This window comes from Tachyglossus aculeatus, chromosome 26 (genome assembly GCF_015852505.1).
Source record: "Tachyglossus aculeatus isolate mTacAcu1 chromosome 26, mTacAcu1.pri, whole genome shotgun sequence".
Lineage (NCBI taxonomy): Eukaryota > Metazoa > Chordata > Mammalia > Monotremata > Tachyglossidae > Tachyglossus > Tachyglossus aculeatus.
In genome coordinates, this window is record NC_052091.1 from 321090 (window position 1) to 342424 (window position 21335).

The 21335-nt window shown below is 54.5% G+C and overlaps 2 protein-coding genes across 2 annotated transcripts; both read right to left on the reverse strand.

The window, feature by feature from the left end:
• Positions 1 to 1984: 1984 nt before the first annotated feature.
• ETV2 (ETS variant transcription factor 2) lies at positions 1985 to 5798 on the reverse strand. Its single transcript, XM_038766882.1, has 7 exons — positions 5354 to 5798; positions 4273 to 4341; positions 4078 to 4160; positions 3866 to 3988; positions 2705 to 3451; positions 2349 to 2461; positions 1985 to 2210 (listed from the first exon to the last, which is right to left on the reverse strand). Exons 2-7 carry the CDS (start codon positions 4320 to 4322, stop codon positions 2052 to 2054), a joined length of 1275 nt encoding a protein of 424 aa, XP_038622810.1. The 5' UTR covers positions 4323 to 4341; positions 5354 to 5798; the 3' UTR covers positions 1985 to 2051.
• Positions 5799 to 13497: 7699 nt separating this feature from the next.
• On the reverse strand, positions 13498 to 20311 carry RBM42 (RNA binding motif protein 42). Its single transcript, XM_038766884.1, has 10 exons — positions 20226 to 20311; positions 18487 to 18595; positions 17311 to 17398; positions 16816 to 16890; positions 16218 to 16283; positions 15960 to 16105; positions 15281 to 15613; positions 15066 to 15183; positions 13929 to 14123; positions 13498 to 13833 (listed from the first exon to the last, which is right to left on the reverse strand). Exons 1-10 carry the CDS (start codon positions 20243 to 20245, stop codon positions 13721 to 13723), a joined length of 1263 nt encoding a protein of 420 aa, XP_038622812.1. The 5' UTR covers positions 20246 to 20311; the 3' UTR covers positions 13498 to 13720.
• Between the last annotated feature and the right edge of the window lie 1024 nt (positions 20312 to 21335).

A 21335-nucleotide genomic window follows, 5' to 3' on the forward strand; every position in this document is an offset into this window, starting at 1 on the left:
CCCCTCCTCACCCCCAAGGGCGAGAGCCTCCTCCCTCCCCGCCCGCGGGTGCCCTCGCCCTCAGAGCCGCCGCTGGGCCCCGCCGCCAACTCGGGCCTGGCCCTGTTCCTGGTCCTTGTTCTGGTCCTGGCCCTGGTTCTGGTCCTGTTGGGTAGGGACTGTCTCTATCTGTTGCCAACTTGTACTTCCCAAGCGCTTAGTACAGTGCTCTGCACACAGTAAGCGCTCAATAAATACGATTGATTGATTGGCGGGCGCCGACACCGCCTGCTGCCGCATCTGCGACCACGACTTGCGGGCTCCGCGCCCGACCCCCAGCGCAGGGTCAGGAGGGGGCTTACACCGCTATAACTCACCCATAACGCCTGTCCAGAACCCCTTTCCCTCTTCCCATCTGTAATTTATTGTGGCGCCCCGTCTCTCTCATGTCCCACTAGACTGTAAGCTCATGAGCAAGGAACCTGTCTACACATTCTGTTGTATCATATTCTCCCACGCGCTTAGTACAGTGATCTACACCCAGTAAGAGCTCAAAAATATCGTTGAGAAGCAGCATGTAGTAATGGATAGAGCCCGGGCCTGGAAATCAGAAGGACCTGGATACTAATCCCGGCTCCGCCACTTGTCTGCTGTGTGACTTTGAGCAAGTCACTTCCCTTCTCTTAGCCTCAGTTACCTCATCTGTAAAATAAGGGTTAAGCCTGTGAGCCCCACGTGGGACAACCTGATTACCTTGTATCTATTCCAGCGCTTATAACAGTGCTTGGCACATAGTAAGCGCTTATTAAATACCATCATCATCATCATCTGAAAAATGGGGATTAATACTGTGCGCCCTAAATGCGTGGGAAAATATGGAGTTAGTGGACATCATCATCATCATCATCTGAAAAATGGGGATTGATACTGTGCGCCCTAAACGCGTGGGAAAATACGGAGTTAATGGACATCATCGTCATCATCATCAATGGTGCTTATGGTATTTGTTTAGTGTTTACCATGTGCTAGGCACTGTACTAACTGAGATACAAAAGATAATCCCCCTCAATACTTAGTACACTTCCTAGCACATGGTAAGCGCTAAATTCAATCAATCAATCAATCGTATTTATTGAGCACTTACTGTGTGCAGAGCACTGTACTAAGAGCTTGGGAAGTACAAGTTGGCAACATATAGAGACAGTCCCTACCCAACAGTGGGCTCACAGTCTAGAAGTCACAGTCTAGAAATCAAGTCTAGTCTAGTCTAGAAACAAATACCATAAGCACCATTGATGATGATGTCCACTAACTCTATATTTTCCCACGCGTTTAGTACAGTGATCTGCACTGACACCTATATACATGTTTTGTTTTGTTGTCTGTCTCCCCCTTCTAGACTGTGAGCCCGTTGTTGGGTAGGGACCGTCTCTATATGTTGCCGACTTGTACTTCCCAAGGGCTTAGTACAGTGCTTTGCACAGAGTAGGCGCTCAATAAATACGATTGAATGAATGAATGAATGAATGAGTAGGCGCTCAATAAATACTTTGGTCGAATAATGTGCTGACTGAATTTCTCGTCCCTACCGCTCTCTGGCCGCGAAGCACTGGTGCCCCCCTGTGGACCTGGGAGAGAACAGCAGCCGAAAGGCGGCCTGACCGTGCCTCACAAGCAGCGACAGCGGCACAAATAATAATATAATAATAATAATGATGGTATTTGTTAAGCACTTACTATGTGCAAAACACTGTTCTAAGCACTGGGGGGATACAGGGTGATCAGGTGGTCCCACGTGGGGCTCACAGTCTTAATCCCCATTTTGCAGATGAGGGAACTGAGGCCCAGAGAAGCGAAGTGACTGGCCCAAAGTCACACAACTGACAATTGGCGGGGCTGGCATTTGAACCCACGACCTCTGACTCCAAAGCCCGTGCTCTTTCCACTGAACCACGCTGCTGAAGAGACCCGCCGAGACGCAGAGAGAGAGAGAGATCCACAGAGGCGAGGTGCTGAAAACGCTTTATCCTAGGCCCAGCCTCAGCCCCCGGCCCCGGCTCCGGCCAGCTAGACTAGGCCAGGCCGGGCACGCGGCCCCCGAAGCGGTAGGTATATTTCTGGCCCCCGCTCTTGAGCACGATGTCCCGGCGGTAATAGTAGCGCAGGCCCCGGCTCAGTTTCTCGTAATTCATGCCCGGCTTCTTCTTCCGCTCGCCCCACAGGCGGGCCACCTGGGAGAGGGGGCGGGATGGGGATGGGGGCAAGAGTGAGGGCCGCGGGGCCTGCCGGCGCCAGGGGATGAGACTCGGGGAGGGGGACGCGGCCGCCGTTCAATCCTTGAGGTGGGCGAGGAGGGAGAGGGCCGTTACCTCCTTGGGGTCGCACAGCTGGAACTCGCGGCTGTTCCCCGTCCAGCGGATGCAGCCGTGGCCGGCCCGGTCCCGCAGCAGCTCGAGGAGGAACTGCCACAGCTGGATGGGGCCTGGGGGCAATCAATCAATCAATCAATCGTATTTATTGAGGGCTTACTGTGTGCAGAGCACTGTACTAAGCGCTTGGGAAGTACAAGTTGGCAACAAGTTGGCAAGACAGTCGAGGACCGCTGAGCAGTCCGGTCCTGCCCCTGGGCCCGCAGCCTTGGGCCCCTCCCTCCGTGCCCCCTTCCCGTCCCTCCCCGCCGCCAGACCCCAAGAGCCGGGGGCCCCGTGCCCTCTCTCAGCCGCACCTCGGGGCCTGGTCCTCGGGCTGCGGGACGGAGGGGTGCAGGCCGCGCACTTGCTCCCGGCCGGTGAGGTGGTGCGGTCCGGCCGGGCGGCCGTTCTCGAGGGACTGGCACCTTCCCAGCCAGGGCTACCGTCCAGAGCGGGGGCAAAGTCCAGGCAGGTGGTATAGCCCGAGGCCGGGGTCCCCTCCCAGCACGTGGCCCCGGCCGGGACGGTGGCACAGTCCAGGGGAGCGGGATAGCAGGAGGGGGGCGTCCCCTCCCAGCAGATGGCACCGCCAGGGCTAGTGGCACAGCCCGGAGGGGTGGCATAGCCCGACGAGGGGGTCCCCTCCCAGCAGGCGGGGCCGTCGGGGGTGGTGACGCGGTCCAAGGGAGTGGCACAGCCCGTTAGGGGAGGCCCCTCCCAGCAGGTGACCCCGTCGGGGACGGTGGCACAATCCACTGAGACGGTATAGGCCGAGGGCTCGATCCCCTCCCAGCAGGTGGTACCGTCCGGGACAGTGGCACAGTCCACAGAGATGGCATAGGCCGAGGCCCCCACCCCCTCCCAGCAGGTGGTACCGTCCGAAACGGTCATCCAGTCCGGGAAGGTGGGAAAGCTGGAAGTGGGGGTCCGGGCCCGGCTGCCTGCGGGGCCCCGGCAGGGTGGAGGCCCTGCGTGGCCGGGCTGGGGGCCCCACGAGGACTGGCAGGGCCATCGCCAATCGACCCAATCCCCTGACCACGGGAGCCCCAGAGAGGCAGGATCTGGGGGGAGAGAGGGAGGGAGAGACAGAGAGAGAGAGAGAAAGTCACGGGTCAGGCCGCGTCCTCAATCAATCAATCAACCGTATTTATTTATTGAGTGCTTACTGTGTGCAGAGCACTGTACTGAGCGCTTGGGAAGTACAAGTTGGCAACATCTAGAGACGGTCCCTACCCAACAGTGGGCTCACAGTGTAGAAGGGGGATTCAGAGACCAAAACAGAACATATTAACAAAATAAAATAGAATAGATATGTACAAGTAAAATAGAGTAATAAATACGTACAGACATATATACATATATACAGGTCCTCGAACACAGGGAGCAAGCAGCCCGGACGGGGAGGGCCTCGAGGAGCTGCTGTTTGTGGGGCGGGAAAGAGGGCAAGCCCGGAACCCCCCCGCAGCCCCAGCTACCTTTCAGCCCTGCTCCCGGGTGCAGGGACTCCCCCGTATCGGGCTGCACGCAGGACTCAGGCCAGGTGAGGGGTCCCGGGCCCGGTTCCAGGCGGAGGTCCAAGGGGAAGAAGCTGTCCAAGGCTGGGGGGGAAAGCCCAGAGAGTGTCAGGGGAGCCATGACGACCCCCACCCCACCCGAGTCCACCTCCCTAGGTCCCTTGTCCTCTTACCCAGGAGTCGGGGCTCCGCCCCCGTCGGCACCTCCTGCGGGTTTTGAGCATCCCAGCAAAACCGCTCCTGCTCCATCGCCGTCCTGCCCGGGCCCAGATGGGTGAGGGAGAGTGAAGGGGCGGACACAGACAGGCGGCCCGATTCCCCACGACCCCTATCCCGCTGCCCCCCGACCCCCGACCCCCGGCTCTCACCTCTGCCTCGCTCCCTCCGGCTCAGCCCGGGGGTCTCGGCCTCTTTTCATAGTCCGGTCCCTCCCCCCCCTGGGGGGGCAATTTTCCGAGACGTCAGAGTCCTGGGGTCTGGCGACGCAGGGGTCAGGTTGCACGGAGGGGAGGGGGCGTGGAGGCAGACCCCGCGGGGTCCGCCGGTCTCCTCTTTTTTTTTTTAATAAGCGCTTACTATGTGCAAAGCACTGTTCTAAGCACTGGGGAGGTTACAAGGTGATCAGGTTGTCCCACGGGGGGCTCACAGTCTTCATCCCCATTTTACAGATGAGGTCACTGAGGCCCAGAGAAGTTAAGTGACTTGCCCTTAAGTGGCGGAGGCGGGATTTGAACCCATGACCCCTGACTCCAAAGCCCGGGCTCTTGTCCACTGAGCCACACTGCTTCCCATTCTCTTTCCCCAGCGTAGGGGAGTCTGGACGGGCTTCGTGGGCAGGAGGAGCAGCGCTCGACTAAGGCAGAGAGGGAGAGAGAGGGGTGGAAGTAGTAGCAAGAGTATTTATTAAGCGCTTACTTCGTGCCGAACACTGTACCAGCATGGTTCAGTGGAAAGAGCATGGGCTTTGGAGTCAGAGGTCATGGGTTTGAATACCAGCTCCACCACGTGCCTGCTGTGTGACCTTGGGCAAGTCACTTAACTTCTCGGAGCCTCAATTACCTCATCTGTAAATTGGGGATGATAACTGTGAGCCCCACGCGGGACAACCTGATCACCTTGTATCCCCCCCCAGCAGTTAGAACAGTGCTGTGCACATAGTAAGCGCTTAATCAATCAATCGTATTTATTGAGCGCTTACTGTGTGCACTGTACTAAGCGCTTGGGAAGTACAAGATGGCAACATATAGAGACAGTCCCTACCCAACAGTGGGCTCACAGCTTAACAAATGCCATCATTATTATTATTTCCGAGCGCTGGGAGAAACTACTAAGGTGGGAACTAAACGTGGTCTCTGTCCCTCCTGGGGCTCAACAATCTAAAAGTATCCTGACCCCAACCTCCACCCGGACTGGGGAGGGGGCAGCCAAGGTGGACGGAGGAATCCTCACTCATTGATGGGTGGGGGAAGCGGGTCCCCAAGCAGGCCTCTCCAATCAGCCGAGTGACCGGAGCCATCCAAGAGTGACCGGAGCCCCACAGGGGCACAGACCAAGGCGGGCGGAGAGGGTGGACTGTGGCTCTTGGTGCGGATCTTCCCTCCCCTAGTCAGAGGCTGGGACCTGGGGGGGCTTGGGGAGCCGGGGGGGCTGGGGGGGCTTGGGGAATGGAGTGAGGGGCTGGTCCGGCTGGGGTGGGTGTTTGGGAGGAGGCTGGGGAACAGAGGGAGAGGGCTCTTGTTGGGGGGGGATTCTGAGGCTCCATGGGTGGGTGGGGGGCAGGATAAAGGAGAAGCCTCGGACCAGGAGAGGGAGGGCGGAGGGGAAGAGGGGAGGGAAAGGAGAAGGGGAAGGGGGAGGAAGGGAGGTGAGGGGGGAGCTGGGCGAGCTGGGTTGAGTGGTGGCGAGGAGGGGCTGGTTATCTCCGGAAGCGGCTCACTTCCTGCAGGGGCCCCGGGGCTGACGTCACAATCGGCGGGAAGGAGGAGGTGTGGGGGGCGACGTCCAGGGGGTCGGCCTCTGTCTCTCCATCTGTGACAGGGCCCCTGCCTCTCTGCCTCTCTGATCTGGCCTCTGTCTCTCAGACCGTGTCTCCACCTCTCTGTCTCTGACTCTCCGTCTTGTCTCTGACCGCATCCCTGTCTCTTTCAGACCGTCTCCACCCGTCTCTGACTCCGTCCCTGTCTCTCTTGTCTCTGACCACACCCCGTCTCTCTCAGACCGTGTCCCTGACTCTTTTTTTTAATGGCATTTATTAAGCGCTTACTATGTGCAAAGCACTGTTCTAAGCGCTGGGGAGGTTACAAGGTGATCAGGTTGTCCCAAGTGGGGCTCACAATCTGAATCCCCATTTACGGATGAGGTAACTGAGGCCCAGAGAAGTTAAGTGACTTCCCCAAAGTCACACAACTGACAAGCGGTGGAGCGGGATTTGAACCCATGACCTCTGACTCCAAAGCCCGAGCTCTTTCCACTGAGCCACGTTGCTTCTCTTTGTCCGTCTCTCTCAGACTGTGTCTCTGAGTCTTTGTCCCTGTCTCTGACCGCATCACTGTCTCTCTCAGACCATGCCTCCATCTCTGTCTCTGAGTCTTTGTCCCTGTCTCTGACAGTGTCTGTTTCTTCGAGACCACATCTCTGTGCAGGTCCCTACCTCCGTCACAGTCTGTCTCCATCTCTCTGTCGCTGAACCAGTTTTTCTGTCCTTGTTTCTGACAGCCTCTCTCGCTCTGTCTTTGAACATGTCCCTGCCTTCTCACTGTGTCGGTGAGACTTTGCCCATCTCTGATGGTCAGCCTCTCTCTCAGACCTTAATAATAATAATAATAATAATAATGATAGCATTGATTAAGTGCTTACTATGTGTAAAGCACTTCATCTGTTTCTGAGTCGTCGTTGTCTATGAACGAGTCTCTGTCTCAAACGATATCGATGTCTGTCTGATGATAATAATTGTGGTGTTTGTTAAGTGCTTTCTATGTGCCAAGCACTGTACTAAGCGCTGGGGTGGATTCAAGCAAATTGGGTTGGACACAGTCCCTGTTCCACTTGGGACTCACTGTATTAATCCTAATTGTATAGATGAGGTAACTGATCTTGTCTGTCGGGTGTTGTTTCAGTTTCTCTTCCTCTGACCATGTCTGTCTTTCTGTCCCCAACCTTTTTTGAGGCCTAGTGAAAACAGCACAGGCTTGGGAGTAAGAAGGACCTGAGTTCTATTGCCAGCCCTGCCACTTGTCTGCTGTGTGACCTTGGGCAAATCACTTCACTTCTCTGGGCCTCAGTTACCTCAATTGTAAAATGGGGATTGAGACCGTGAGACCCACGTGGGACAGGGGCTGTGTCCAACCTGATTATTTTATATCTAGCCCAGCGCTTAGAACAGCACTTGACAAATACCATCATCAAATACAAATAGTAAGCACTTAACAAATACCATCATCATCTGCCTCTGAACTCTCCTCAGCCTGAACTGTAAGCTCGTTGTGGGCAGGGAATGTGTCTGTTTAATTCTGTATTGTACTCTCCCAAGAGCTTAGTACAGTGCTTAGCAATCAATCAATCAATCATATTTATTAAGCGCTTACTGTGTGCAGAGCACTATACTAAGCGCTTGGGAAGTACAAGTTGGCAACATATAGAGACGGCCCCTACCCAACAGTGGGCTCACAGTCTAGAAGGGGGAGACAGAGAACAAAACAAAACATATTAACAAAATAAAATAAATAGAATAGCTATGTCCAAGTAAAATAAATAAATAAATAGAGTAATAAATATGTACAAACATATACATATATACAGGTGCTGTGGGTGTAAGCACTCAATAAGTACTTAGAGAAGCAGCGTGGCTCAGTGGAAAGAGCACGGACTTTGGAGTCAGAGGTCATGGGTTCAAATTCCGGCTCCGCCACTTGCCAGCTGGGTGACTTTGAGCAAGTCACTTAACTTCTCTAGGCCTCAGTTACCGCATCTGTAAAATGGGGATTAAGACTCAGAACCCCCCTGGGACAAACCTCCCCCAGCGCTTAGAACAGTGCTTTGCACATAGTAAGCGCTTAATAGATGCCATTATTATTAAGTACGATTGAGTGAATGAATGAATGAACATGTCTCTGTCTCTCCCTCTCTTGCCGTCTCTGTCTCCGTCCCCCTGTCCGATGGACTTCACTAAACCCTTGTTTCCTGTCCGTTCCCCCATCTCTCTCCCCTGGCAGGTGGGAGGGTTGTTAGTATGTTTGGTTTTGTTCTCTGTCTCCCCCTTCTAGACTGTGAGCCCATTGATGGGTAGGGGCTGTCTCTGTTGCCAGCTTGTACTTCCCAAGCGCTTAGTACAGTGCTGTGCACACAATAAGCGCTCAATAAATACGATTGATTGATTGATTGATTGACCCCGGGGGTTAAAGGGATTAAAGGTGTTTCCGGTGGGGCAGGGGCCTAGCCGACCCCTGGGACCCGACCCCAGGATTCCCGTCTGGAGCCGGAAAGGGGAAAATGTGACGCGGCAGACGTCAGCCGGGAAGAGGGGGGAGAAGGGGGAGGAGGAGGGGGAGAAGCGGGAGGAGGAGGGGGAGAAGGAGGAAGGGGAGGGACAGGGACAGGGACAGGGGTCCCGCCGGGATGGCGCAGCAGAGTTTGGAGGCAAAGAGGATACGGAGGCAGGGAGAGGGGTAGAATGCACGGCCCCAGTCCATCCCCCCATCTTACCTCCTTCCCTTCCCCACAGCACCTGTATATATGTTTGTACATATTTATTACTCTATTGATTTATTTATTTTACTTGTACCTATCTATTCTATTTATTTTATTTTGTTAGTATGTTTGGTTTGGTTCTCTGTCTCCCCCTTCTAGACTGTGAGCCCACTCTTGGGTAGGGACCGTCTCTATATGTTGCCAGCTTGTACTTCCCAAGCGCTTAGTCCAGTGCTCTGCACACAGTAAGCGCTCAATAAATACGATTGATTGATTGATTGAGTGAAGCCCGCCTCCGCCCCCGTGCCCCCTGCCCTCTCCCCACCCACTCACATCTGCAGGGTCCCCCGAGTGAGGACTGTGAGCCCACTGTTGGGTAGGGACCGTCTCTATATGTTGCCAGCTTGTACTTCCCAAGCGCTTACTACAGTGCTCTGCACACAGTAAGCGCTCAATAAATGATTGATTGATTGTATATATGTTTGTACATATTTATTACTCTATTTATTTTACTTGTACATATCTATTCTATTTTATTTTGTTAGTATGTTTGGTTTTGTTGTCTGTCTCCCCCTTTTAGACTGTGAGCCCACTATTGGGTAGGGACCGTCTCTATATGTTGCCAACTTGTGCTTCCCAAGCGCTTAGTACAGTGCTCTGCACACAGTAAGCGCTCAATAAATACGATTGATTGATTGATCGACTGCACCCCAGCACCGCCCTCTGAGTTGGACCAGGCTAGAGGAGCCCTTGACTGACCCATCCACGGGGCAACAGGAGGCCTGGTCTGGGCCGCCGTGGGGACGACGACCACCACCTGGGATGGAGATGCAGAGATCGACAGAGTCAGAGACAGGGGTCCAGAGGCCCAGGGCAGAGACCTTGACAAGAAATCCAGCCCCTGAGACCGAGACACAGGCAGAACCACAGCCGGAGACACAGCCCAAAGAATGATGACAGAAACAGAGTCAGAAACACAGGACAGACCCTAGCACAAAGAGACACCGAGAGACAGAGACCGAGACCCGGAGATAGCAATAGCAGAGGCCCACAGACAAAGAAACACAGAGAGACACTGAGACAGATGCAGGGAGAGACCCAGAGATGGACAGACCCAGAGACAGAGGCACAATCAGACCCAGAAACAGATGAGGAGACAGAGATTTATTCATTCATTCAATCAATCGTATTTATTGAGCGCTTACTCTGTGCAGAGCACCTTACTAAGCACTTGGAAAGTACAATGCAGCAATAAAGAGAGACAATCCCTGCCCATAACGGTCTTACAGTCTGGGAGGGGAGAGACAGACATGTCCTCTCTTCTCCAGCTCCCTCTCCTTTTGGAGTCATCTGTGCACTTGGATCTGTGAACTTTGGACATTTGATCAATCAATCAATCAATCAATCGTATTTATTGAGCACTTACTGTGTGCAGAGCACTGTACTAAGCGCTTGGGAAGTACAAGTTGGCAATATATAGAGACGGTCCCTACCCAACAGTGGGCTCACAGTCTAGAAGGGGGAGTCAGAGAACGAAACAAAACATATTAACAAAATAAAATAAATAGAATAGATATATACAAGTAAAATAAATAGAGTAATAAATACATACATACATATATACAGGACATATATATGATATTTGCCCCACCCTCAAACCCACAGCACTTAGGTACCCATCTATAAATTCTATATTTATATTAATGTCTGTCTCCCCATTCAGACTGTAAGGATGTTGTGGGCAGTGGGCATGTCTACCAGTTCTGTTGTACCGTAGTCTTCCAAGCGCTGCAGAGTGGCTCAGTGGAAAGAGCACGGGCTTTGGAGTCAGAGGTCATGGGTTCAAATCCCAGCTCTGCCAATTGTCAGCTGTGTGACTTTGGGCAAGTCACTTAACTTCTCTGTGCCTCAGTTACCTCATCCGTAAAATGAGGATTAAGACTGTGAGCCCCCTGTGGGGCAACCTGATCACCTTGTAACCTCCCCAGTGCTTAGAACAGTGCTTTGCACATAGTAAGCGCCTAATAAATGCCATCATTATTATTATTAAGCACTGACAGTGCTCTGCAAATAGTAAGTGCTCAATAAATACCACTGATGATGACGGTGATGACGAGGGAGATGGGAGCCCAAGACTGCAGCAGGCCCAGGGCAGAGCTGGGCCTTGATCCCAAGTTCCAACTCCCCAAATGAGTGCTTTCCATTAGGCCTCCTTGCACCCAGCACAGTGTGGAGGTGCTGGAATTTTGCCTGCTCTGTCTCGGAGTCATTCATTCATTCATTCAATCATACTTATTGAGCGCTTACTGTGTGCAGAGCATTGTACTAAGTGCTTGGGAAGTACAAGTCGGTAACATATTGAGTCCCCAATCCACCTATCAAAAATGGGGTTTCTTCAGCGCCTACTGTACTAAGCGCTTGGGAGAGTACAGTAGAGTTTGGTAGACACGATCCCGACCTTTGAGGAGCTAGGGAAGAAGCCTGGCCTAGCGGATAGAGCACAAGGCTGGGTGCCAGAAGGGCCTGGGTTTTAATCCTGGCTCCGCCACTTGTCTGCTCTGTGATCTTGGACAAGTCACTTCACTTCTCTGGGCCTCAGCTGCAAATGGGTACAGTCCTAAGTAATAATAATAATAATGGCATTTATTAAGCGCCTACTATGCGCAAAGCACTGTACTAAGCGCTGGGGAGGTTACAAGGTGATCAGGTGGTCCCACGGGGGGCTCACAGTCTCAATTCCCATTTTACAGATGAGGGAACTGAGGCACAGAGAAGTGAAGTGACTTGCCCAAAGTACTTAATACAGTGCTCTGCACATAGTACGGGCTCAATAAATATGATTGAATGAATTAATGAATGGGGATTAAGACTGTGAGCCCCACGTGGGACAGGGACTGTGTCCAACCTAATTAGTTTATATCTACCTCAGCACTTAAGAACACTGCTTGACACGTAATAAGCGCATAACAGATACCATTATTACAATTTAGCAGGGCAAACAGACCTAAAATTAATTACAGGAAGGGGAAGCAGCAGAGCCTAGGGTTGTGCATATAAGAGTGGTCGGGGTGGGGCAAGTAACGAAGGTGTGAATAGGTGAGGACCCAAGAGCGCATATATAGTGCAGAAGGGAGAAAAATAATACTAATGATGAATGATAATGCCATTTGTTAGGTGCTTACTATATGCCAAACACTTAAGTGCTGAGGCTAGATAAATGGGACAGTAGGACAATCCATGTCCCACGTGAGGTTCACTATCTCAGCGTCAGGGAGAACAGGTACTGAACCCCCATTTTACAGATGAAGAATCCGAGGCACAGAGAATTGACGTGACTTGCCCAAGGTCACATAGCAGGAAAGCGGCCGAGAACCTGGGTCCTCTCGCTCCCAGGCCCACGCTCATTCTACTGGCCATGCTGCCTCCAAGGGTGTGGAGGTGAAAGGTAAATCATAGAAGGCTTCCCGGAGGAGATATGGTTTTTAGTAGAGCTTTTTAGAGAGCGGTGGCCTGTTGGACAAGGGGGAGGGTGGCTCCAGGCTGGAAAGAACAAGGGGGTGATGACCTGTGCACTGGTCCCTGTCTAGTACACTGCCCATGCAGAAGGGTGGCGGTTTGAGCGGCTGTGTCAATCAGGGTCACCCGTGGTTACACAAAAAGAGGAAAAGATGGACTGTGACAACCCCGTGAAAGACCCTGAAAGGGGATACAGCCCTATCAACACCAGGGGAAGCCCACCCAGGCCAGCCCCACATCCTCGAGTGGTCATCAGGGAGCTGATGATGTGGTCAGATCTGCTGAAGAGCCCAGAGCCCTGCCCTCAGGACTCTGGTCCATCCATTCATTCAATCATATTTATTGAGTGCTTACTGTGTGCACAGCACTGCACTAAGCGCTTGGGAAGTACCAGTCAACAACCTATAGACGGTCCCTACCCAACAACGGGCTCACAGTCTAGAAGGGGGAGACAGGTAACAAAACAAAACATGTAGACAGGAGGGGAGGCTTGTCTGGACCATCCATTTCTAGGAGTGAGTGGGAAACAGGGTGTGAAACAGTTCTTAAGCACTTAAAGAAGGAACCACAGGGTGAGAACAAGGTGGGGTGGGGTGTGTGTGTCTGTGTACACCCAGAGAGGCAGTGTGTGCATTGGAAGGTGCAGAGGGCAGTGGGCTAAGGCAGCGGGGCTTCCCCATCTCTGTTACCGTCTGGATGAATGTCCGAGACCCAAGCCTCACTGCCGGGCAAACAAACCTCACCAAAACCCACTTGGGACAACTGCCTATGAGCCCAAGAGCTGAGGATCCAATGCCTGTTGGTCGGGGCCTCCTTCACCATCAATCGTATTTATTGAGTGCTTACTGTGTGCAGAGCACTGTACTAAGCGCTTCACGCCCCCAACACCCCTGGAAATCCAGAGCTCCAATGGCCCCCAGTGCCCAACCCCGATATCCCAATGTCTACAGGGTTTCTGCCCCCTTCCCAGGCCCTGGGTCTGTGTCTGTCGTCACTCCGGCCTCCACTTCTGACCCCTGACCCCCAGAAGCAACAAGACTTTAGCACATCTGAGAGCCTTACAACAGTCCACCATGACATACAATATGGCAGAGGGACACTGCCATTTGTGGCTTTTGCGTGGCTCCCCTTTACAGTGCAAGCTCCTTGTGGGGCAGGGATTGTGTCTCCCCTCCAACTCACCTCCCGAAGCCACCAGTTCAGCGAGCTGCTCACGGGCTGGCCCCTGGCATACCGGAGCACCTACTGTGGGCAGATCCCTGAACTGAGTGCTTAGGGGAGTACGAAAGAATCCTTCACTTCAAATCCATCCCCCGGGGGGGGAGATGGTTCCCTTCAACTTCCTCCAGCTGCACTTCCTGTTTGTCCAAGATGGGGCCAGGAGGCAGAGGCAGTGTGGAAATTTGCTTCAGTTTATTCAGATCCAGAAAGACAAACCAGCCCTTCCCCTCCCCAACCTTAGAGCACTCAAGACCCCAAGGTTCTGGTGGGAGGGGGGTATGGGGGAAAGGGGGGTGGGGGAAGAGAGAAGAGGAGGTGGGGAGGAGGGGAAGAGGAGGTGCGTGGAAAGAGGGAGATGGTTCTGCAGGGACCGAGATAGGGGCAAACAAGGGGCTATCTGAGCCCGAGCTTTTTCTTTTCCTTCTGTTTCTTGCGGACGATGTCGAGATTCCGGTCCTTCCACATGCTTTTCCGCAGCTTGATGGGGCGCGAACCGACGTACTTCCCTGGTGGATGAGAAGATGGGGGAGGTAGAGACCGTGGGCAGGGGGAGACCGAGGCAGGTAGAGAAATGGTGGTGGGGGGGGGGGAACACACTCACCGTTCATCTCACGCATGGCCCGCACATAGTCGTTGGGGTCCTTGAAGCTGACAAAGCCGTAGCCCTTGGTCTTGCCGGTTCTCTTGTCCCGCACGACTTTGGCCTTGAGGAAGGATGGGAAGCGGCTGAAGGCCCGAGCCAGGATGTCATCATTCACCTCGTTGCCCAGGTCCCCGCAGAAGATCCGGAAGTCGTCTGGGGGGTCGGAGATCATGGGTTAGACTCGCACTGCAGGAGGGGGAGGGCACCTTGCCCATCTTGGACTGGGAGTCCCAAATTGGGCAGAGGCTGTGTCCTCTCAGATTGTATCAGCCCCTGAATTGAGCACTGAGTCTGGCACAGAGTAAGCGCCAAAAGTTCAGTCCTTTCCCCAACACTTCTGTCTCCCGGCTGCCACCCTGCCGCGACGCTGTGTGCTCCATCCCCCCGGATGTCACCTCCATCCCACATCCCACCCCTAGGATTGCCACACTACTCCCTGCAAAATCCACCCCTGCCCCCCACCACTGCTCTTTCCGCCGCACTTCTCCCTGCTAATTCATTCATATTAATCTATTCTATTCTATTCATTCATCTATTCTATTTATTTTATTTTACTTTGTTAGTATGTTTGGTTTTGTTCTCTGTCTCCCCCTTTTAGACTGTGAGCCCACTGCTGGGTAGGGACTGTCTCTATATGTTGCCAATCTGTACTTCCCAAGCGCTTAGTACAGTGCTCTGCACATAGTAAGCGCTCAATAAATACGATTGATGATGATATTAATGTCGGTCTCCCTGGCTAGACTACAAACTCGTTGTGAGCAGGAAACACGTCAACTAATTGTTATACTGTGCTCTCCCAAGCTCTTAATACAGCGCTTTGTGTGTAACAATAATTTAATAATTTTAGCATTTGTTAAGCACTTACTGAGTGCCAGGCACGGTAATAAGCGCTAGAGTGTGGACGCAAGTAATCGGGTTGGACACGATCTCCGTCCTACATGGGGCTCCCGGTGTCACTCCCTGTTTTACAGATGAGGTAACTAAGGTTCTTAGAAAGCGCTCAATACATAAAATTTATCGCTATCCCCCATCCCCCCGCGCTGTTCCTCCCCATCCACCCAGCCCCTTGCTCTCCTCCTCCCACCCCCGCCTCACCTGCGTCCCACTCCAGCAGGCTGGGGTCCTCCCAGCTGCTCCCAGCGGCCGTGCGGATGCAGCGTTTCAGCTTCTCCGGCTTCCCCTTCTTCTTGTCCTCCCCCATGGGTTCCGGCACCTGTGGGGCAGAGGGAGCGGACCGGGGCCCCCGTGGGCTCACAATGGGGTCGCCGCCGGTGGCCGCAGTTCTCTCCCCCCGCCCCCAATCCACTCACCTCGATGGCCATGAGGCCGGGGGGTGGCTCGGGCCGGGGGGGCCGGCGGGGCCGCAGAGACAGCAGCTCGGGGATGCGCAGGGGGGGCAGGAGCCCCCGCACCACCTCCAGCGGCAAGGGCAGGGCCAGCGGCTCGGGCTCCGGCAGGGGCAGGGCCATGGGCAGGGGCAGGCTCGGCCCGATCACCGAGGCCCCGGCCCCACCCAGGGCTCCGCCTGCCGCCCCCGTGCCCGCGCCCGCCACCTCCTCCAGTCCAGGGCCAACGGGCCCCTCCGCTTCCTTCTCCTTCAGGCCCAGGCCCAGGGCCAGCGCCAACTCATGAGGGGTCTCCTCCTAAGAGAGGAAGAGGAAAAAAAGAGTCAGAACTGCAGGCCCCCCGCCCCGGCCCCACCAACTCATTCAGCTCCCACCTCCCCGGACGCCCAGGAAAACAGCATGGGAGCACAACAGGCCGGAGGCAGAAGAAACGGGGATGGATCTCGAGGACCTCATCCCCCAGGGACCTGGGCAAAGGGAGAGTCCTGGTACCCAGGCAGGTCGCCGTGGGGGCAGCCATGGCAGGGCCCAGGGGCTCCATGGCTTCAGCCTGAGGCAGGGTTGGGGGGAACCCATCATTATGCTGCAAGGACACCCAACTCTTGACTCCACCTTTTCCTCCCCAATGCCCCATCCCTCTCACCGTGGTGGTCCTCAGAGTGCCCATTGTCCCCATTGCGGGGCCAGGGGCTCGGGCCATGGCAGGGATCATCATGGGAGGGCCGGCCAGGGGAGGACCCACGAGGCCCTGGTGTGGGGGTCGCAGAGCCATAGGGCGGGGTCCTCCTGCTGCAGGGGCAAGAAACAGATGTTACCAAAGGTCCCTGGGATCCAGCGTGGGGGAGAACAGACGTCCCCACCCTCCCGGGGGCTTGATTTGATGGAGTGGGGGGAGTTTCACCTGCTCGCTGAAGGACGTGGGGGACGAACGCTGGACGCAGGATCGGAGGGCGCTGGGGGGGGACGGCTGTGGAGGGGAAAATAAGGGAGAAACCATCTTGGACCGCGACCTCTGCCGGTCCCACCCCCTGTGACCCCTTTGGGTTCGGGCTCCTCTCCCAGATGAAGCCCCACCCACCACTTGTCCAAAACATCCTTCCCAGGCTACCCCCGGCCCCGCAAGCCCACCAAAGCCGGCTCCTGGCAGAACAAACACCCCTGAGCCTCAAGAAAGCAGCAAGGCCTAGTGAAAAGAGCACGGGCCTAGAAGTCAGAGGGCCTGGGTTCTAATCCCGGCTCCGCCACATGCCTGCTGTGACCTTGGGCAAGTCACTTCACACCTCAGTTACCTCATCAGTAAAATGGGGATTAAAACTGTGAGCCCGCTGTGGGACAGGGACTGTGTCCAACCCGATCACCTTGTTTCAAACAGTGCTTGACGTATAGTAACTAATAATAATAACAACGATACCTAGCATCTGAGGAGTAAATGGGTGTCAACTCCCCCTTCCCAGGAAGGCGGGGAGAGGAGAAAAAGTAAAGTAGAAGGGATCTTTGACCTGTCCTTCGCAGATACAGCGCATCTCGGGCCTCTGGGCTGTCTAGGCGACTCCGGTCACTGGTGGCGAATCCCACTGCATGAGATACAGTCGCGCTGTAGACACGGGGAGGGGAGGGGCAGCGATGGGGCCGGGAGACAGACAGAGGCGGCCGGGGGGCGGCCGGGAAAGGGGAGAGGCGAGGTGGGCCCGGGGCTACCATCCGGAGTGAGCCCAGAGAAGCAGCGTGGCTCAGCGGTAAGAGCCCGGGCTTGGGAGGCAGAGGTCATGGGTTCAAATCCCAGCTCCGCCAACTGTCAGCTGTGTGACTTTGGGCAAGTCACTTAACTTCTCTGGGCCTCAGTTCCCTCATCTGTAAAATGGGGATGAAGCCTGTGAGCCCCCCATGGGCCAACCTGATTACCTTGTACCCCCGCCAGCACTTAGAACAGTGCTTTGCACATAGTAAGCGTTTAATAAATGCCACCACTATTATTATTATTATTATTATCTCACCTGGGCCCACAAAGGGCACGGGGGGCCCCACGATTGGGGCAACCACGGTGGCGGCGGCCGCGGCCCGGGCCTCCAAGCTCTGCTGCACCTGGGGGGGGCACAGACAGGGCAGGGGCTGACACTCTTCCTCCCCATCCCCCCCCCAGCCTTACCTCCTTCCCCTCCCCACAGCACCTGTATATATGTATATATGTTTGTAGGTATTTATTACTCTATTTTATTTGTACATATTTATTCTATTCATTTTATTTTGTTAATATGTTTTGTTTTGTTCTCTGTCTCCCCCTCCTAGACTATGTGCCCACTGCTGGGTAGGGACCGTCTCTATATGTTGCCAACTTGTACTTCCCAAGCGCTTAGTCCAGTGCTCTGCACACAGTAAGCGCTCAATAAATACGATTGATTGATTGATGTTGCCAACTTGTACTTCCCAAGCACTTAGTACAGTGCTCTGCACACAGTAAGCACTCAATAAATACAATTGATTGATTGATGTTGCCAACTTGTACTTCCCAAGCACTTAGTCCAGTGCTCTGCACACAGTAAGTGCTCAATAAATACGACTGATTGATTGATTGATTGATGTTGCCAACTTGTACTTCCCAAGCGATTAGTCAAGTGCTCTGCACACAGTAAGCGCTCAATAAATACGATTGATTGATTGATTGATGTTGCCCACTTGTACTTCCCATTACTCTATCACTCTATTTATTTATTTATTTTACTTGTACGTATGTATTCTATTTATTTTACTTTGTTAGCATGTGTGGTTTTGTTGTCTCTCTCCCCCTTTTAGACTGTGAGCCCACTGTTGGGTAGGGACTGTCTCTATATGTTGCCAACTTGTACTTCCCAAGCGCTTCGTCCAGTGCTCTGCACACAGTAAGCGCTCACTAAATACGATTGATTGATTCCCAAGCGCTTAGTCCAGTGCTCTGCAAACAGTAAGCGCTCACTAAATACGATTGATTGATTGATGTTGCCAACTTGCACTTCCCAAGAGCTTAGTCCAGTGCTCTGCACACAGTAAGCGCTCACTAAATATGATTGATTGATTGATGTTGCCAACTTGTACTTCCCAAGTGCTTAGTCCAGTGCTCTGCACACAGTAAGCGCTCAATAAATACGACTGAATGGATGAACTCACTGCCGTCCTCGCGGCCGCGGGCTCCGTACCTGCTGGTAGGTGTTGGTGGCGATAATGGGGCGGATCACGGGGACGGCCGGGACGGGCTCGGGGGCGGGCAGCCCGGACGCCGGGGCCCCCAGCACCTCCTGCTCGAACCTGCGACAACGAACGACAGCGGGGCTCGGAGACCGCGGCCGCCCCCCCCCCACCCCCCCCCGCCCCCCGCCATCCCCTCCCCGCACAGCGTGGCTCAGTGGAAAGAGCCCGGGCTTTGGAGTCAGAGGTCGTGGGTTCCAATCCCGGCTCCGCCACATGCCTGCTGTGTGACCTTCGGCAAGTCACTTCACTAATCTCCTCACCATAGGCCTCGTTCTTGCCCGTCCCGCCGTCGACCCCCGGCCCACGTCCTCCCCCGGGCCTGGAATGCCCCCAATCCCTCTGCCCATCTGCCAAGCTCGCTCTCTTCCTCCCTTCAAGGCCCTACTGAGAGCTCACCTCCTCCAGGAGGCCTTCCCACACTGAGCCCCTTCCTTCCTCTCCCCCTCGTCCCCCTCTCCATCCCCCCATCTTACCTCCTTCCCTTCCCCACAGCACCTGTATATATGTTTGTACATATTTATTACTCTATTTATTTTACTTGTACATATCTATTCTATGTATTTTATTTTGTTAGTATGTTTGGTTTGGTTCTCTGTCTCCCCCTTCTAGACTGTGAGCCCACTGTTGGGTAGGGACTGTCTCTCTATGTTGCCAGCTTGTACTTCCCAAGCGCTTAGTACAGTGCTCTGCACACAGTAAGCGCTCAATAATAATAATAATGGCATAAGCACTTACTATGTGCAAAGCACTGTTCTAAGCGCTGGGGAGGTTACAAGGTGATCAGGTGGTCCCACGGGGGCTCACAGTCTTCATCCCCATTTTCCAGACGAGGTAACTTAGGCCCAGAGAAGTGAAGTGACTTGCCCAAAGTCACACAGCTGACAAGTGTCAGAGGCAGGATTTGAACCTATGACCTCTGACTCCAAAGCCCGGGCTCTTTCCACTGAGCCACGCTGCTTCTCTCTATGTTGCCAACTTGTACTTCCCAAGCGCTTAGTACAGTGCTCTGCACACAGTAAGCGCTCAGTACGTACGATTGACTGATTGATTTTACTTGTACCTATCTATTCTATTTATTTAATTTTGTTAGTATGTTTGGTTTTGTTCTCCGTCTCCCCCTTCTAGACTGTGAGCCCACTGCTGGGTAGGGACCGTCTCTCTATGTTGCCGACTTGGACTTCCCAAGCGCTTAGTCCAGTGCTCTGCACACAGTAAGCGCTCAATAAATACGATTGACTAATTGATTTTACTTGTACCTATCTATTCTATTTTGTTAGTATGTTTGGTTTTGTTCTCCGTCTCCCCCTTCTAGACTGTGAGCCCACTGTTAAGTAGGGACTGTCTCCATATGTTGCCAGCTTGTACTTCCCAAGCGCTTAGTCCAGTGCTCTGCACACAGTAAGCGCTCAATAAATACGATTGATTGATTGATTCTCTGAGCCTCAGTGACCTCACCTGTAAAATGGGGATTAAGACTGAGCCCTGCGTGGGACAACCTGATCCCCCTGAATCCCCCCCAGCGCTTCGAACAGTGCTTTGCACAGAGTAAGCGCTTAGCACAAATGCCGTCATTATTACTATTACTATTATTATTATTATTCCGGCCCCGACGGCTCGGCGCGCGGGGGGGGACGGACGGGACGGACGACGACGACGACACGGTCCCCGGCCCCGCGGCGCCACTCACAGGGCCATCTCGGCCTCCATCTCCTTCAGCCGCTCCTCGCCGCTCTTTCCGGGGAGCGGGGCCACGGCGCCCGCCGCCGCCGCCGCCGCCGCCATCGCCGCCGCCGCCGCCGCGCCCGGGACCCCCGGAGGGACCCCCGGAGCGACCCCCGGAGCGACCCCCGGAGCGACCCCCGGAGCGACCCCCGCCATCGCCGCTTCCCAAGGCGGAGCTGAGGGGATCCCGGCCTCCGACGGCTCCGCCTCAGCTCGGGCCGATGACGTCACCCCTCCCCCCGACGACGCACGGCGATGACGTCTCCCCTCCCTCCCGCCGACGCACGGCGATGACGCCAACGTCTCCCCTCCCCCCCGCCGATGACGTCATCCCCCCGCCATCGCCGCTTCCGATGCCGGAGCCGAGGTGGTCGCCCCCTCCGCGGCCTCCGACGGCTCCGCCCCAGCGCGGCCGATGACGTCACCCCTCCCCCCTACGACGCGCGGTGAGGACGTCAGCCCCCCCCGCCACTTCCGAGGTGGTCGCCCCCAGCGCGGGCCGATGACGCCTCCCCTTCCCCCCCGCCGACGCACGGCGATGACGTCGGCACCCCCGGGCGCGGCGCAGGCGCACTGGGACCGCGAGAGGGAGCCGCCCGCCGTCAATCAATCGTATTTATTGAGCGCTTACTGTGTGCAGAGCACTGGACTAATCGCTCGGGAAGTACAAGTTGGCAACATAGAGAGACAGTCCCTACCCAACAGTGGGCTCACAGTCTAAAAGGGGGAGACAGAGAACCAAACCAAACACACTAACAAAATAAAATAGATATGGACAGTAAAATAAATAAACACTTGGGAAGTAAAGTCGGCAACATATATAGTTGTTGCCAACTTGTACTTCCCCAGCAATTAACACAGTGCTCTGCACACAGTAAGCGCTCAAAAAATACAATTGAATGAATGTAGAGACGGTCCCTACCCAATAACGGGCTCACAGTCTAGAAGAGGGGAGACAGACAACAAAACAAAACAAAACAAAACAGAACCCATGACCTCCGACTCCCAAGCCCACACTCTTTCCACTGAGCCACACTGGGGCTCCCGCACCAGCCAGGAAGGGAAAGGGCCGCTC

Coding starts and splice junctions, on each gene's coding strand:
- ETV2 (XM_038766882.1), bottom strand. CDS start 4,322: ATGAAAAGAGGCCGAGACCCCCGGGCTGAGCCGGAGGGAGCGAGGCAG. Junction 4,161..4,272: donor CCGGAGGGAGCGAGGCAGAG/GTGAGAGCCGGG, acceptor GGGCCCGGGCAG/GACGGCGATGGAGCAGGAGC. Junction 2,211..2,348: donor AGCTGTGCGACCCCAAGGAG/GTAACGGCCCTC, acceptor CCCCTCTCCCAG/GTGGCCCGCCTGTGGGGCGA.
- RBM42 (XM_038766884.1), bottom strand. CDS start 20,245: ATGGAGGCCGAGATGGCCCT. Junction 16,891..17,310: donor CGTGCCCTTTGTGGGCCCAG/GTGAGATAATAA, acceptor TATCTCATGCAG/TGGGATTCGCCACCAGTGAC. Junction 15,184..15,280: donor CCGGCCTCATGGCCATCGAG/GTGAGTGGATTG, acceptor TCTGCCCCACAG/GTGCCGGAACCCATGGGGGA.